The following is a 19028-nucleotide window of genomic DNA, read 5'->3' on the forward strand; positions in this document are numbered from 1 at the left end:
TGAACGAACAGTGACGACGTCAAAAAACTCTTTACAAAAAGTCTCAATAATATTTGTAACGGTTTCTTGCTAACGTCTTCAACGAACAACGTACTTTTACAGTAGCGTGATACTATTTTTCCTAACAAATTTTAGGGGGGTGTTTTACTTTTGTCCAACACTGTATATGATATATGTAAATAGTTATATCCCTCCTTTTATACATGTTATATACACACATGCACAGCACACTGGAAGCAAAGAAAAATTGTGTGGTTTTTGTCCTTCAATTCGTTATTAAAACTTTTCATATGAATCAAAAAGTTGCTTGCTAGCTGCCTCCAACAAAGTCTGCATACAGCTGCTATGAAATAAAGTTTCATTTAAAAACTGCAATAACAACATCCGCCCTTACGAGAAAATTAAATAAGTGCATATAAACATAAGTACATACATATACATATACATACACATACATATATAATGCGTTTGGTACTTAACTACGTAATTATGTATACATACATATATGTATACGCCTACACATGATAAGTCAAAGCAGATCCCCACTCCAACTATAACATTTCGCAAAATGCCGTCGCTATCAGAAACAACCTGAGCAACATCGCTACCCTAACTTTCAGATTCTACATTTAAGCTTAGAAAAAAGTAGTCCTTTTTATGCGACAACGTTTGCTAGTAACTTGTTTCCTTTTTATTCACTTCCTTCCGTTCGTAGGTGTATATGTATGTACATATGTATGTCTTTATGCACACTTGTATGTTCACTTGGTCGCTTTCAGCCCACTTGAAAAAGTTATTTAACGTTGTTTTTGTAACTAGCGCGTAACATTTCTACTCTTGCGTCTGTGTTAATATTTTGTATCAACATATCCGTTGAACGTGTGTGTGTGTGTGTGTATTTGTTACATATAAGTAGGCTAGCTCCACCTCTATTCGAAACACATGCGCATTTCCGCGGATCTCTCTTTTGCTCTCTTCAGTTTTGTAGCAAATGTTGCGTTATTTCTTTTCTCTGCGCTCTGAGGCGGAGTTTGCTTCGCTGCAAGTGTATTAGTGACGGCGCACATACTATGAAGTGGCAGATGGTATGGTGTTTTGTGGCAACATTCTTAATATTATACATATTTGTGGTTTGATTTTGTTATATTGCGGCATGTACCTACGTATGTATGTATGTATGTGCAGTGGTGTGTATGAGCGCTCACACATAAGTGTTATTGTTAGCTGTTATTTTGTAACATTCTTATAGGTTGAATGGCTACCCTCCCCATCTTAAATATACTCCAATGTTTCGTTGATGTGTAAGTGTATTTGTATTACATACCTACATATATACATATGTATATGTGTGAATGCTTAAAAATATTGTAAATGTAGCCACAATACGTAATATATAATAGTAGAGAAGCATTACTGAATCGGAAGGTACATATGGATGTGTGTATAATATATTATATATGTAAGATCTTATAGAGAAAACCACTACCGAGGTTTTTATTTCTTATTTTATGATATTCTTTATTTTTGTTTTGATGAATAACCCTAGTGTACCTACAAGAAAAATTACACTCTCATGATATCCCATCATCTCTTCGAAAGATAGCCTATTGTACCGGGAATCATGATCGTAGCTGGATATCTTAGCAGAGATGTGTGTGCGTGAACTTTTTTATTACAAGGAGGGTTTAAAGGGTTAGGTGGGTTTGAAAATTTCAAAGTCGCGATTTTTTTTGGTTTCAACTTATTAAATAGTACAATATACTCGTATTTAAAATATTCTCCCAAAATTTGAAATCGATAGGAGTAAAATTTTAAGATTTAGACCCTTCGGAAGTTTCGCAAGCCACGTCAGGGCAGCACTTTTCACTTAAACACGTTTATCTCCAAACTTCATTTTGGAAGTCGGTGGACAATATTTCTTGAAAAGTTATGGACCGATTTAGTTCGTATTACGTACACATTTTTAAAATAACATTTTCTAGTTATTGAACGAAGGTTTTTGTTTTTTTTTCATTACAACTTATTTTTTTAAGCCAATAACTGATGAAATTTTGACCAAAAAATGAGATTTTTTGTTCAAAGTCTGAGAAAAAATGAAAATTTTGTTTGTTTTTCCTTCGTTCAAACGCGAGATTAATATATCTACTAAAGGAATTTGGGTAATTTTGGTTTTTTTAATTTTAGATGAACCAACAATACTTGTCAGTTATGCTGTCCAAGGCGAGCATTTCTTTTGAGGGACACCCAGGGATATGAAGTCTCAACGGCCGAATTTTCTATATTTTTATATCAAACATTTCAGGAGACATTGCTTACATACATATGCACCTTTGATATGCGATAATATTTTTTTTGAAATATATGATTGTTTATATTAAATAAGAATCGTAAAAATATCTTTTTGTACCTCTGAAACCCACTCAAACCCTTAATGTGCTAAGTGTCTTTATTAAAAGAAATTTATAATTTATATAATTTAAATAATAAGTACATCGAAGGAATAGGAAAATAAATTTTTTTGGTTTCTCAACAAAAAAATAAAACAAATTTTTACCAACATTTCCGCCTTAAATTGTTTATAAAAAAATATTTATCAGTGAGAACATATCTTCGTTTAATTACTAAAAATTGTTTTTAAGAAGCTCGTGCGCCATTTTGAGAAAACCGCCTTTAAAGTTTGGCCTTGTACTTCCAAGCACTCTGAAACGCCTTTTCAAATTTACGTAGAACTTCGAAAATATTCAACGGGACGATATGACTTTTCTGTGCGTATTCTTAAATATATTATATATATGTACATTAAGAGAATGAAATAAAAAAAACGATTTTGTGAAAATTCTAACTATTTATAACCCCTTAAAGTAGTATAACCTCTATTTTTTGGCCAAATGTCGGTATTTACCACACATTTGTATCTATTAGATAACAAAATGAACTACATATATTAAACAGAACGGTTTGAAAATTTTTTTTAGTCATTTTTAGGTTTATTTTTACTGATATTCCAGTATTATAAAAATCGTATGAAAATTTTATACATGGTATTTTTGATAATTGTTTTATAAGTCAAGATTTGAACCGAAGAAAATTCTTCTACTCACTGAAGGACACTAACTTTCAATCCAAAATTCTCATGTCACAATATCAGCATTTTAAAAAATTTGTGGGCTTTTTCTTCGTCGAAAATATCTGATAGTATAAAAAATATAAACGTAATTATGTATGCAAAGTTCTCTCAAAAAATGCAAAAAGCAGCCGCACCAAACGATACAGAGCTTTCACCTACGTGTAAAAATTATTTCTCTTTAAATTTTTGTTATAATTTTTTTTCCTTTCCAATGGGCCTCAACCTATTATTACTTTTTCCACCTTTACCACATTCAAACCTTCCCGCACTGATCTATAAGCTATGGTTCCATCTACATATGTAAACTAACAAATTTCTAAGTTGAATTCTTCTCTCGCTAACCTTTAAATAATGAGCGCACGAAAGTTTTGATTTCCGTTATTGTTTTGCTAAAATACAAGTACTCAGTTGTCGATTCTGCGCCGTAAAGCTTTGAGCGCCAAACATCAAGCAGCCAATGCAAATGAAAATGAGAGTGGAGCATTGGGAAAACGCCTCAGCCCCATGAATATTTGTACACGCTGCAAATACTGTTGCAAATAGTGGATATTGTGTGAAGGACTATAAGCATGTGCAACGGAATGCATACGAACCCACATAGCTATATATGCACATATACATGTGTATGTAATATAGCTACACTTAAGTAGTAAGTACTCACATGCACCTTTAGATATTTTTTAGTTTTCTACAAGGAAAAGGATGTTGAGTAACAAATTAGATATTCTCAAGTGGAATATTGTATTGGAGAATTGAAGAAGATGCCATTTATTTAAAAATATTTAGATGTTCATACGTACATATGTACGTGTATGAATAAATCAAAAAAATATTTGTTCTTTGAAATTACATCCAAAATAATTTAAGAACTTTTATCCATGTATACTGTCAAATGTATTCAATGTTTAACCACTAAAGAGAGAACATGGTTTTTTAACTTTTTTCAATTTTCTTTTTTGTCTTAAATTAATCTATAATATCTCAAAAAGTGTGTGTCAACATTTCAAGTCGATTGGATTTTAAAAAAATTTTAATATTTTTCATTTGACATAAAAAATTTCGCAAAAAATCGGAATAAATAAAAAGTATAAAATTTAAATTTCGAAACCCCCTTTAGTGTTACCTGGGCAAACCGATTATCTAACGATATAATTAAAATTTTTTGATTTCAGAAAATTTTCTTGAGACGCTCCAGAGTAATTGCTGCTACTGTCATATTTTTTAAAATATGTTTATTAATAGTTTTTTTCCGTGTAAATCAGAATATTTGTCAAATATCATACTATGATGCAGATTTTGTCTGTTTTATAAAAAAATATCAAAAAGGTGGAACTTGTTTGACACGAATAAGCCCTACTCTCCCTTTGAGGGGTTACATGGGTTTCTTAGGGTAAAAACAGCAATTTTGAACAATTTTTTTCTCATATAAAAAATGAAGTATCTTATTAGAATTTTTATTGTTACAAACATATACTATTAACAAAGAAATTCTGAAATTTTTGAAAAAAAAGTATTTTAAAGTCGGTCGTTGCGACGCCTTTTCAGGTGAACCCTCGGAAAAACGATGCGACCGCGTTGACAGGATAACTTCTTACAGGATCATCTAATGTGCAAAAATACGTGTTTTAGTTAAAACGCTAACTTAGAACTTGGACGAAGAGAAAAAACTTCAAATTGAATTTTTGACAGACATTTGTAGAAAAAAATTAAAATTTCAGTAAAAACTTCGCTAAATTTTTTTCAAAAAGTTGTAATCGAAAACAAAATCTTCGTCTAAGTCTTTAAGAATTGTAGCTCAAAGATCTGTATAAAATTTCATGAAGATCGGTTGAGTAGTGCTTGAGAAATCTTGCAAACCAACTTCAAAAACACAGTTTCGAGAAAAACGCGTTTAAAGACGGCGCACTTAGATTAGCTATACTCGAGCGCACAAGTTCTCGAGGCTGCATCTCCGAAGCTAAGTATTACTCGGATGAATTTAGGACAATATTCTAGAGGTTTTGTAGAATTTAATAATTTAATAATATCTGACTGTAGATTATAAGTTAAACCAAAAAGCATAGGTAAGAAGCGAAAACTACTTAAACAGGCTCTGGATGAAAAAAGTTTAAAACTTTAATGACAAATATTCGGTATTACAGCCAATGGACCAAGGTATTAACCTTAACATAAGACGGCACTACATAAAGGTGATTTTACTGAATGTTTTAACTCAAAGGGAGAAAAAAACCTCTACTGTCATTAAAATTTTAAACAAAATATGGAATGTCTATTAAAAAGCATTAAGAATTATGAACTGCTTCCGAATTTCTGGATTCTGAAAAGATGCCATATGTGCTCAGACAAATATGTGAGACGAAGAAGATTATATATGTACTCATATCCGAATTTGAGGTTTTACATCTTTTAATGATTACCTCGGGGTTGATGAATGTGCCAGCACCATGGGAACCCCTCTTCGACGAAGATATTCTGCAAAGTGTTATGGAAAATGCTAAAATTTCAGATATCTGAAGGCGTATGCCTTTAAAATTATGACCAACAAATTAATAAACATACATACAGTATGAGGGATTCTATGTAACGAGGTTCTGCTGTCCCTTTGAAATACTTTCAAATTTATGTTTTAATGTAAATCATGGTTTGGAGTTTGTTAAATGTTGGGATTACTTAGGGAGTACAGTAATTTAAACAGTTTTAAGTATTCACGAGTGCAATTAAAATTATTTTCAAAACAAAAGTATTACTACTAACCTGCGTGAGGTATGTATATTTCGAAATTTTCAAAAATTTGACAGCATATTTGAGGATCAATTCCAGATCTGAAAACAAACGAGTATGCTATTAAATATATGAAAATGTTGGAATAAATCAGTAAATATCGATAAAAAAGTTATTTACAATACAAATGCCTCAGTATGTACAAAAGAATATTAAGAATATGCGCATATGTACAAGTATAAAAAAGCAAGTAAAATAACATATACAAAACAATACATACAACCCTATATACTTCTTAGAAATACATGCACTTCAATAACCCTCCAAGTTTTACTTTGAAATAAATAAAATAAATCACAGGATACCTCAGAATATGAAATATAGTCGCCATTGCACAGAACTCCTTTCACTTTACACGCGCAAAAATCTCACAGTAAACGTGTGCGCTGCAAGCCTCAACTCACAAACCGGAGCGCCCACAATATACGTACGCCCATTATGTAATGTATGTAGGCGCCTCCGCCCAACCTACGGCACTCATTATCATGAACAACAACAAATTTTAACAGTCACATATTATGCCATTTGCATTGTTGTACCCCTTCAAAACGTTGCTTGGTATTGGTTGCTTGACATGCGTGTGCCAGTTTGTGTGTGTGCGTGTGTGTGTTAGTAGATGAGTGCGACTGCCGCCATGCGAACCAGCAACAAAACGGCAACAGAAACACAAGTTTGGCATAGCCGAGAGAGAGGGTACTGCCAGAGTGCGGCCAAAGCGATGGCAAAGCTTTTGGTTGGCTATTACAATTGCTGCGGCTGTGGCTGCTGCCGCTACCACTACTACCACGCGTGAGGATGCAGCAAATGTTGCTGTTGTCGCTGTTACTTTTCTCTTCAGGCAGCTGAACAATCACATTTGACTGAGTGTTGGTGCTGGGAGGGCAACAAGCCCTTGGTATGTATGTACATTTTCAAGTTGAAAGCAGCGCGGAAATCGAACAAAAACATAAAACCCAGAGAGGAACAAGAAGTAACAGAAACACATGAGAAACTTGCTGGAGAATTATATTCGGTATAAAAGACATTTGTGATACGGAAAGGTAATTCTTTCAAGTTTTTTTTTTTTGGTTTTAATGTTGAATTTATTGATAAAGAGAATTGTTTTGAGTGATTTCGTATTTTCATTATATCGAATCCATATCGAGCTTATTCGAATTTCTCGGCATTGAGTGTTTATAAATTTGTTTAAAGTGACGTTAATGAAAGGGCTGTCTGGCATCTGGCAGGAGTAGCAACTGTCATAAATGCTCTGAAAAGGACGACGATATTTCTTCAATTATTCCGAAGAAAATATCCAAAATATGACTTTTACATTTAAACGAATTATGATTTATTTACTCTTAAAAAAAAACCTAAAAACTTGCATATTTGAGTTAAAAAAAAAGAATTAAAAAAGAAACTTAAAATCTGAATATTTGATTTTTCACATAAATTTTGAGGTTATGTGAAAATGGTCAAGAACCCGAAAATATCTCAAGGATTTCTGCACTTACCTCCACCTTGTACCGCATTATCAAGCTTTTTAATGAATTTTATTTTACTTTTCTATAATAAACTTCTATTGGTTCAATATTACCAAAAACCAGCAAAGTCTTGCCGTGGAACTGTAGCGTGCCCACATAAAACCAAAAGAAGTCGCAACGGCAATGTCGACGAGTTTAAGAGGCAACAACAACAAATAGTGCGCTTTAAATTATATACTTCCAGAATTGTAAATAGTTATTCACATACATACATACATCCATATATATTGCACATACATACATACATATGTACAAATGCAATTATAACACAAGGTGAGCATGTCGGCGGCAGAGGCGCAACCGACTGAGTGAGCAACTTTGTATACAGTGCCCAAAAACTCGAATTTGGAAACTTTTTTAATTACACGCCCGTCCGTCCGTCCGTCAGCCAGCTGTGTCAGCAGCCTACTCCGGCACCGTCGCCGTAGCCGTCGCCGTCACCAACTCCACTGTCAAGCATTGCTGTCGTTTGGTCTTTGCTATTGCCATTGCTCAATGTTGGTGATTGCCGCTGCTGCTGCGGCTCATTGTTGTTGCTGCTGTTACAGTTGCGGTGGTTGTTGCACTGTATGTAGCAGCCAAGAAGAAACTCCGTTGACAGCAGCAGCCGCGAGGGTAGGAGCAGGCGGTTGCCATTTCAACCCTCGTGCGCCACATTTACTCGCTCGCTCGCTCACTCACACGCCTTCCAATTGCATATATGTATATATGTGTGTATGCATGTGCACATTGAATTACTTTTGCCTTTAGTCAAAAGTAACTGTGTGTGAATGGCGGACTGACTGGTTGCCTGCGAAGGCGCAGCGTTGGCTTGCTTGATGCTTGTTTGGTGCGTTGGTTGGTTGGTTGGCTGGTTGTTTGATGGACTCAATGACTGGGGGCTTCGTCGGTGCTTGGCAAAGTTGATTCAGTTTCAATTGAGTATCCGTCGTGTAACAACGTCGCAACGGTGGCAAAGCGCGTCAATGTGCAACAAACCGGAATTCTATTAAAGGACCGTCAGTGGTTTGTGTACGAGCACGAAAGCAAAAAAATACAACAACAAAAACATACACACTAAGTGTTTATAACAAAAAAACTAAACAAATATGTTTATTTGTTAAATAAAAAACAGAAAAAAACTATTGTGCTGCTGTAACAAAACTGATATAAAAATGTTGCAGTATTGCCAGTGAACAAAAAAAAATAAAGATACATATGTACATTTCATGCGATTCTCAACGCTTTCGTGCCAATATGTTTTATTAAAAACTTTTTTAAAAGTGCTGTGTATTAACTAAATAATTGCTGTGCATATTTCCTTTGCCTTACAATTTGACTTTGCTTCAGCATCGCTTGCAACATGAGTTTACCCACCGGCGTGGATATGCAGAATCTAATGTCGCAGCATCCAGTTTTAGGCGCCTTGCCGCCCGCCTTCTTTCTGCGCGCCGCCTCTGAGCGCTACCAGCGGACACCGAAATGTGCGCGCTGTCGCAATCATGGCGTGGTGCGTCCTTTATATTATTTTTTAATGAGAAAATCTTTTTTTTTTTAAACTGTATAGCTAAAAATATTGATGTTAGAAAAGAAAATTAAAAAAAAAATACATACATATGTACATATGTATATATTTTGTATCATCATTTTTATGCACTTCAAAACTTGTTTCCTTGTCAAATATTTTTCAAAAAAGCTCGTATTACATTCTATATATTAATTCGCTTAGAGAAATAAAGAGATTCACAATTTAGTCGGTTCAGCTTTGAAATAAGCACTTTCGAAGCTAAAAAATAATCCTCGCAACGAAATGATAAGCATTAATTTATTTCAAAGCCGTCAAATTTTAACAAAATCGTAGTATAAAACCGGTCTTAATCATTAATTTTAATTTTTTAAATTTTATTTCAATTTATTTCATTCATAAATTTAAATCTCTGTCTTCATCTCTTTTTCTCAATTAAATTTTTTAAACTAAATTTTATGATTTTCGTCAATAAAATATAATTTTAAGTTTTACTATTGATAAATAATAATATTTCAATTACTTTCTATAATATAATCGTCAACTAAAATGCAAAATAACGTAACACCACTTAAGTGAGTTATGAGTTTACAGGCGAAGGAAAGTCGATATAAAAATAATACTCATATTACAACAAAAATTGAATTTTGGTTATAAAATAGTTATATATTGGTTATACCTCACAACGACTGAAAATTTTATAGGAAAAGTTTATCTAAACTATAAACATGAATTGAAACTTTTTGCTTTGAAATCTTTCCAAATTCACTATATGTATTCACTTAAGTGGCACACCCTAAAAATTTACGATTTTTAGCATAAAAAGTACTGTAGCAAGAGTTTTCAAACTTTAGGTATATATTTATACATATTTTAGGAATACACGGTAACATTTTTGAAGAAAAATCTTAAATACTTTTCGAATTACTAGCGAGTTCCGACGGCGTTGAAAAAAGGAGCGCCACTGTTAAAGCGTTTCTTCGTGGATGAAACAAAAAAAAAATTCTCTTTGTACTAGCATATATTTTTCGTACAATAAATTAGGGTTGAAAAAAATAAAAATTGAAAAATGAGGGCGTTAAAAAATTTGTGAATTCTACCCAAAATGCTTGGTTGCTTTTGGGCGGCCGAAATTTGACTATAGATCAGAGCAAAAACTTGGTATGTATGTATATCTGCACAGAATATGCAGCACAAATTTGACTATGATCCGATCATATGTCTCACTCAAGCAATTTTGGAAAATGTAATTTTGAGAAAAACTCTTTTAAAAAATAAACTGATGGCGCTGATTGAACTGATTGCACTAAGCGGCCACACTTTAAAATGTTGCAACTCAAAAAACAAGTGAGGTATAGATTGGATATCGATACAATTTTTTTTATTAGAGATATCGATAAATATGGAATTTTTTTTTAACTTTCACGCTATGCGTGTCCCATAATATATACATATATATATGTACATACATATGTATATGTACAAATAGGTGTTATTTTTTTGGATATTTGGAAATGGATATTACTTATTTCGTTACTGATAATGATAACGGATAATATACTACAAAAAAAATAATTAAAAATTTAGTTAAAAAACATAAAATTATACTACAATTAATAAATATATTTAGTCTACTTTTTTAACCTTTGTCAAACATTAAGTACAACTGTTATTTACAAGTCTATTATTTTTACAAAAAAAAAAAATTGTAAAAATCATTTTTAAACAAAAAGAACACTCATAAATCAATTCTCTATCATTTTGCAGGTTAGCGCCCTCAAAGGACACAAGCGTTATTGCCGTTGGCGTGATTGTGTTTGTGCGAAATGCACTTTGATTGCGGAGCGACAACGCGTTATGGCCGCACAGGTACGCATTAAGGTCGATTCACAACTAACAGCACGGAACGATGCGTTACAATACTTTAGAAACTGCTATCAAGTAAATGAAATCTAACAACAAAACTAAAAACAAAAAAAAAAAATAATACAAAAACAAAAAACTCAAAGTAGTATTATAATTCGCACTCAGCGGCAGCGGAGTGCATTAAAAGCAGACAATGCAGGGAAATTTGCGTAATGAACTAAATAAATTTCATAATTTTATAAAAAAAAAAGTTAATAACGCTGGCTCGAAAGTTTTGAAAATTTATGAGAAATATCTAAAATACTAATTGTAAGCAAACTAGCGGTCGGAAAACAAAAACAAACATGCTTTTCAGTTTTAAAAAATTTTAAACCAAATTCCATTTAAAAATGTAGCTCCGTCGCTATTTGTTCAATGGAACTTAGACTAAAGGAAAAACTAAGACAAGACGTTAACTTCGAAGGCACTGAAACTATAATACCCTTCACAGTTGCATTTTTTATATCATAAAAGGGTATACAAGACATTTATCTTAATATTGAACTGTCAACTTACATTACAGCTATATGCCATAGTGGTCCGATTTGCACAATTTTTTCGGAAATTATCGAGACACGTCGGATAATAATCCATGCTAAGCTACGTGGAGATATATTGTCAAATAAGCAAGTATTCCGTACAAGGACTTGAGTTTGATCGGTCAGTTTGTATGACAGCTATATGCTAAAGCTGTTCGATCTAAACTATTTCTTCACAAATTATATCGGTATATGATATAATAATCCATGCAAAATTTTCTGATGTTAGCTCTACAAATAAACAAGTTTTCCGTACAAGGACTTGAGTTTGATCGGTCAGTTTGTATGACAGCTATATGCTAAAGCTGTTCGATCTAAACAATTTCTTGAGAGATCGTAGCACTGCTTTGTATTATTATCTGTGCTAAATTTCGTTAAGATAATTTGGGAAATTAAAAAGTTTTCCATACAAGTACTTGATTCCGATCGTTCAGTTTGTATGGCAGCTATACCCTATAGCGGTCCAATATAGTCGTTTCCATCAAATGAGCAGCTTCTTGGTGAGGTATGGGTCTGCGCAAAATTTCAAGTTGATATCTCGAAAACTGCAGCACTATTTCGCGTATAGTATACAGACGGACAAGGCTAACTCGACAGCTTGTCATGCTAATCATTTATATATGTATATTCTTTGTAGGTTATCCGAAGTTACCTTTTGGGTATTATAAATTTCGTGGAAAACTTCATATACCCTGTTCAGGGTTTAAATATAGCGAATATAATTTTATTTCAATAAGTTCAATGGATCCAACCAAACCATTAGAATAACAGAATTTAAATACAGCAAATTTCAAACAGGATAGTGATTTCTATGAAGAATGTAAAAAATAAACAAACTAATTAATATACTCAAAATTTCTCAAAACTGAGTTACGCTATTTTAACTATAAAGCTTAAATTTTTAAACTACAAAAACTGTTTTTCAAATTTTGTTAAGCATTTAATTGTTCGCCACTGTGTTGTGCTGTCTCGTGTCGTGCTGTGCCCTGCCATTGGGTGTGAATCTCTGTATATAAATCTTTCAAACTCTATTAGACTAAACTAAAATCGCCAAAGAAACCATAATTGCAACAACACTCATGCGCTTTTCTTTTTTCCGCTATCGCTGCAGGTTGCGTTGCGTCGCCAGCAAGCGCAAGAGGAGAACGAGGCGCGCGAATTGGGCCTACTCTACACCAACGTGCCGCCGGGCCAGTCGAATGGCGTGGATGGCGGTGGCGGTGGCGGAGGCGGCGGTGTGGTCACACCAAATCAGCACAGTCCCGCGCCACCGATGACCAATGCAGCCGCCTTTCATCCCGGCATACCGTCACCGCCCAGCGACGGCCTGGACACCAGCAACGGTCAGCGCATACAGTATAACGGCAATGAATCAGACACGGATGTGCGTATGCGTTCGTCGGAGCGGCTGTCGATGGGCTATTCGCCGGATCGCAGCACCGAAGTGGAGAGCCCAGGTGAGTGTACGCTGCAATGAAGCAGCAGCGGTAAAAAAACAACAAATCTCGGCATGAGAAGTTGAGCGGGTGCAGAGCATAGCGAATGTGTGTGGAGGTGGTTATGAGTTGTGAGTGGCGCAAGATGTTGCACATTTTAAGACGCTTTCTTGTTGTTGTTGTGCTGATGTGGTGCAGTGTGTTGCTGCTGTTATTGCACTTAAGCGCTGAAGTGTGTTTGCGCGCACTTTGGCGACTTCCGCGCAAGAACACCGTTAAGAGTGCGGAAAAATTACAACGTACGTCTGTTTAAAATGTGCAAAAGGCGGCTTGAGCGCTCCGTTAGCGCATTGGCGGAAGTGCAACGATGCGTTGAGTGCTTACTCGAGTGGGTGGTTAAGTTGTGCGCTGTTGTGTGGGTGTGTGTGTGGGCGGTTTTCGTTGCAATTGGTGCTGTGCGCGTGTGGGTGCTTTGGAAAGGGTATTTGCTCATGAAATGCGAAAAGTGACAAAATTAAGAGAAAAGTTGATCGAGTGTTGATTTTCGTTGTGCAGTTTACGGAAGTAGTGCGAAAACGTGTTTGTTTGCTTAACTATGAACGCTGTGAGAGTTTTCGGTGAGTTAACTTATTAGCAAACTGTAAATGTAGTTTTCATGCTATTCGAAGTTTTTGATGAGCAAAAAATCGAGAATGAAGAATAACCGAACATGTATTCATATAATTTAAACAAAATCTGATAAATCTTAGAAATCTGTTATTATTTCTTTTTTCAATTTAATAAAGGTCCATAACATATTGCGAGCTCTCGAGGTTTTTTGAATATCCAAATGTAGGCGAAACTCGCTAAATATGAAAAAAAAATAAATAATAAAAGGAATTGCACCCTTTCTAATTTCAATATTAGCGCATAATAGACTTACATATATATATGATTTTTTGGTGCTAAACTAGGCGCAGTAAATGGAGGTCCATATTTCAGCGTTGGTTTTACGTAATAAATTGAATATATTATTAAGAGCCATATTTTTTTTTATTACTACTCTTGCTACGTAGTTCCGACATTGTTTATTTTGTTAATTTACAAAAAAATTTCGAAACGTACAAAAATGAGGCAACTTGCGAGATATTGGCGTATTTCCACTGGAGATATGAGTATCTTAACCTTTTCAGCTATAGTCGGGTGTTTTCTTAGGCATGTAGTTTTTATTGGAGCAAAACATTTTTCGGAGCCTTTTTGACCGCGCTTCCTTGGCTTATAATCAGTTTGCTCCACTTCATAATGAACAGACTAACTTCGAAACAATTTTTGTACATTGTGCAAATTTATCGCCGAAATAATTGATTCGAGCAAATTTATTCGCGTCCTTCATCCAGTATTCGGTCCAGAAAGTGTCGGTAATTCAAGCAACCATGGGACTGTTTCGCACCCCTTTTACTCTAGTGGATAATGCACATCCTCAGAGACGCCATACAATGTGCACTGAAGGCGCTGCTACTACTTGGGAGCAGTGATGCGTAGAAAACCCGAATTAGTGCATCCGCAAACTCGCGGCAGAATTAGGGCTGTGCCCTTCTACTTTATGAACGATTTTTCAGAGCCAAAAACTAACAAATCGAATTAAAGGGAACCTCAGTACAAACCAAAAATGTTCCTTTAACGAAACATTTTAAAAATGTGTCGGTTGGCATTCAAAGGTTTACTACTGTTACTATAAAGAACACATAAGAAATCTTGGTTTGGATCTTGGTTTGCGAGTTTACGAAATTCAACTCGTGTAAGAATTAAAGCGGAACGACCATATAGCTACTCTCAGATTCGGTGAATGGGCTCAAAACGAGATGACCGATTTTCACAAGAAACTTTTCTTCAGCTATTAAACTCACTTTTGGTTGAATACACAAGCCACTGTTCAGATACCGTTTTTATTCTTCTTTACTGGCATAGACACCGTTTACGCGGTTATAGTCGAGTTAACAACAGCGCGCCAGTCGTTTCTTCTTTTTCCTATTTGGCGCCAATTTGAGATACCAAGGGCAGCCAAGTTATTCTCCACCTTATCTCTCCAACAGAGTGGAGGTCTTCTACTTCCTCTACTTCCACTGGCGGGTGCTGCATCGAAAACCTTCAAAGCTGGAGTGTTCTCTTCTATTCGGACGACGTGACCTAGCCAGCGTAGCCGCTGTCTCGTATATCTCGTACAGCTCATCGTTCCATTGACTGCGGTATTCGCCGTTGTCAATCGTCAAAGGATTATAAGCCATCCGCAGAACCTTTCTCTCGGACGCTCGTAACGTCGACTCATCGGTTGCTGTCGTCGTCCAAGCCTCTGCACCATATAGCAGGACAGTGATGATGAGTGAATTGTAGAAGTTTTGTTTTGTTCGACGAGAGAGGCCTTTACTTCTCAATTGCCTACTGATGTCCGAAGTAGCATCTGTTGGCAAGACTTTTTCTGCGTTGTATTTCGAGGCTAGCGTTGTTGCAGGTGTTAATGCTGGTTCCAAGATAGAGGAAATTATGTATGACGTCGTAGTTATGACTGCTAACATTGACATGGGAGCCAAGTTGCGAGTGCGACGAGGAAATATTTCGTCTTGCCCACGTTCCCTATCAGCCCCTTTTGCTTCGCTTCTTTGTCCAACTTGCAGAAAGCAGAACTAAAGGTGGGGTTGTTGAGGCCAATGATATCAATATCGTACACGTTCGCCAGCAGTTGTGCACTTTTGTAGATGATTGTACCTTCTCTCTTCAGCTCTGCAGCTCGAATTATTTTCTCCAGAAGTAGATTTAAGAAGCCGGCATGCCTTGTCTGAAACTTCGTTTAGTATCGAACGGCTTGGAGAGGTCCTTCTCGATCATTAAAGAACTTTTGGTACTGCTCAACGTCAGCTTATACACAAGAATTAGTTTTGTGGGGATTTTGAACTGTTATACCTAAGTAAAAATGTTTGATATTCCCATCAAATAACACATATGTATGAGGTACATAATAGCTATCATTGGCTTTGTTTACAGAAGACCTTGTGGAATACCTAAAAATGAAAAATGAAAAATTTCAAAAATAGAGTATTACTTACAATTTAAATAGTAAGCGGAGCACAATAAAAAAAAATACACCACCTGTCAATAACCAAATTAAACACACTTTTATGGACTTAATTAAATTACAACGCCATAGTACTCAATCGGCAAGTCACCAAATAACATTTCAAGCAAAACAAAGCAAATAAAAAAGTTGAAGTCGAATGCAGAAGATATCAAATGACTATTTGCTATTTTTTCCATTTCTCGGTTCGTTTCCAAGCGACGAACACCTGCCTACCCTTGAAGCTGCCCATGTTCGGTACTCAACTCGCACTCATGTAAGCATGCGTGTGCATGTGTTTGTCTGTACTATTAGAAGTCCCGTGCTGATTGCAATATTTAACGTTGATGTGATTACATTTTTTCTAACTTTTATTCGATACTTTCTTTTGCGAAGAAGGAGAGCAAGTTCTTTGTTTGTGAGTTTGCATAGAGTAACTTCGAGGTATCAAGTGTCTGTTTCTTGTTTGCAGTTACCTTGGTGTGGGTTCAGACAAAATTTTAAAATTAGTTTGTTTTTGTAATTCCTGAGAATGAAAATGTTGCTGTATTTGTGCTTGTACGGTTTATGCAAATTTGTTTTTGTAAGTGAGGTCGTAGGCCAAATTGTTTTGTAAATTGAGGAGAAACTAGACAATCAATTGAAAGCAATATCGGACAGAAATTTCAAACGCTCTAAAGACAATCTCACTAGTTACCATTATACTCGCAAATTCCGCATACTTAATCGCATTTCCTTCTACACTCATTCGCAGGTTCGAAACGCGCACGCCTCTCCAACGAGACCGATCAAGACACCGGTTCCGAGTCATCGCCCAGCAGTCCGCGCATGAAGTCCCGCAACTACCATGACAGCGGCAATCTTTCGCCCACACGCACCGGACCGCCCAGCTCGCCAGAATCCGATCTGGATGTGGACTCGGCGCCCGATGAGGCGACACCCGAGAATCTCAGCCTGAAAAAGGAGGACTCCACTTCGCCACCAAACACGCCCACTGATAATTTGCATTTGCTGCGCACATTCAACAACGGCGCCGCACAAGGTTTCATACCATATCATCACACGCAGTTCCTTGCCGCCGCCATGCCTGCTGCTGCCGCCGCTGCCGCTGCCGGCGTCGGTGTACATCCACATAATCAGCATTCACCGCACGCACAACATCATCAGCATCAACATCATGCAGCGCATCAACAGCAACAACAACAACAACAACAACAGCAGCAGCAACAGCAGCATGCGCTGCCACTCGCAATGATGCAACAACAAATACAAGCTGCACAACCACAACAACGTTCACCCGTCGATGTGCTGTTGCGCGTCTTTCCCAACCGTCGTCGCAGCGATGTCGAACAGTTGCTGGCGCGCTATCGCGGTGACGTGCTCCAAGCCATGGAGGCTATGCTGTCCGGCGAAGACATGACGCAGGCGCTTGCTTCGGCCGCAGTAGCGGCTGCCGCTGCATCGGCCGCGGCATCACCACCGAACGTGCCGCCGTCACCGCCATTCCCGCTCAAGTCGGCCTTCTCACCGCTGGTGCCACCCGCTGCAGTGTTCGGCTCGCCAACCCATCGCTACCCGCCCTTCATGCAGGCGCACGCGAAACGCTTCCTCGCCGGCCCGTATGCGGGCGCCGCGTACTTGCCCGGTGTGCTGCCGCCCGATGTGATCGATCAAGCGGAGTCGAATGGCGGCGCGTCGATGGATCGCAATAGCAATGCTGGCGACTCGCAAGATTGAAAAAGCTGCTGCAAGCAGTGCCCATTGGGTGTGAGTAATATGTTCAGGCCGTATGTGTAGCGTGTATTCCGAGAGGCGCCTGTGGCCTGCTCTCGCACTGCTGCACATCGCTTCGCTGAGGTGATTTCATTCCGTGTATATATGTTGTCGTTGTAAATAGTGGTAAATTCAAATTACGTAAATCATAACTAGGAAATAACCGTTATATATAGTGCATGCATACAAATTTACACTTGTATATACATATGTGTGTGTGTATATCCATTTTAACCAGTGTTAACCAAAAGTGTAAGCATTTCATTCAAAATTCGTAACATATACATACATGTGTATATGCATATATATGTATGTATGTATATACAGTTACGCATATATTCTTTTAGTATTTAAGTTCTACCTTTTAAGCAACGTTCTTTGTATCCTAGATAAACTTGAAGCACTAGTTAAACCAATAACAAAATATTGATTTATATAATAAATATTATTGTGCGTCGTTAAAAAAATCTTTGCGCATATACAATATGTATGTATGTATGTACATACATGCATATATGTATACATACGAAATGTATAGCGTAAAACTATCGATAAAATTTAAAGGAAGTGAACGAGATATAAAATTAATTGTAGCTTTTAGTTATAAGCAAAATTATTATCTACCATAAACTATATACAAATACTGTGTTAAAACGTAAAAGATAATAAAAATTCTAAAAAAAAAAAATATTTTGTATTTATTAACACATTATGGCATTAAAACTTGGTAACCGTATTAATTTTTATCTGCATAGTGTGACCCATTTCGAGGTTCCCTACTTTTCTAAAGAAAAAGCACAGAAATTTGAAATTTAATGAATAATATTTATTCGAAAAAAAGGTTCGAAAGAATATTTTTTGGCATTTATTTCTTGAAGATTATTTCTTTCAAATGTTGGCCGTGCCTCATTTCAGATGGTCCAGCTGTTGAGTCTAATATTCGATGACTCGTTCGGGCATTTCGACTGATAAATGCCGAATGACACGCGTGATGTTTTCCAAGGCCTGGATCGAAGTGGGACTGTTCGCATAGACTTTAGACTTTACATATCCTAACAGGAAAAAGTCTAACGGTGGTCAATCGACCGGCACAAAACGTGAAATTATCTGCTAACCGAAGTGTTCTCTCAATAAATCCATTGATTGATGCGATGTGTGGGAAGTTCCTTTGGAAATATTGTTGAAACCAAATGTCGCGAAGATCACGAGCTTCAATTTCAGCCATGGAATAGTCGGTTATCATGGCGAGATAACAGTACCCATTGAGGATTACGCTTCCACCGGTATAATTTTTGAAGAAATATGGACCAATGATTCCACTGGCTCATAAACCAGACCAAATCGTTGTTCTT

The 19028-nt window shown here is 36.4% G+C and overlaps 1 protein-coding gene across 2 annotated transcripts; it reads left to right on the top strand.

Annotated features, from left to right (window-relative positions):
- Positions 1-8274: 8274 nt before the first annotated feature.
- LOC120779000 (doublesex- and mab-3-related transcription factor A2) lies at positions 8275-18325 on the top strand. 2 transcript variants are annotated; one of them, XM_040111106.1, is made up of 4 exons: positions 8275-8920; positions 10703-10876; positions 12491-12836; positions 16658-18325. In XM_040111106.1, exons 1-4 carry the CDS (start codon positions 8774-8776, stop codon positions 17638-17640), a joined length of 1650 nt encoding a protein of 549 aa, XP_039967040.1. In that variant the 5' UTR covers positions 8275-8773; the 3' UTR covers positions 17641-18325. The 2 variants fall into 2 exon arrangements, with proteins under 2 accessions (XP_039967040.1, XP_039967051.1); XM_040111117.1 differs by having other exon boundaries at positions 10703-10804.
- The last annotated feature ends 703 nt before the right edge of the window (positions 18326-19028 follow it).

Source organism: Bactrocera tryoni, chromosome 1, assembly GCF_016617805.1.
Source record: "Bactrocera tryoni isolate S06 chromosome 1, CSIRO_BtryS06_freeze2, whole genome shotgun sequence".
Taxonomy (NCBI): domain Eukaryota; kingdom Metazoa; phylum Arthropoda; class Insecta; order Diptera; family Tephritidae; genus Bactrocera; species Bactrocera tryoni.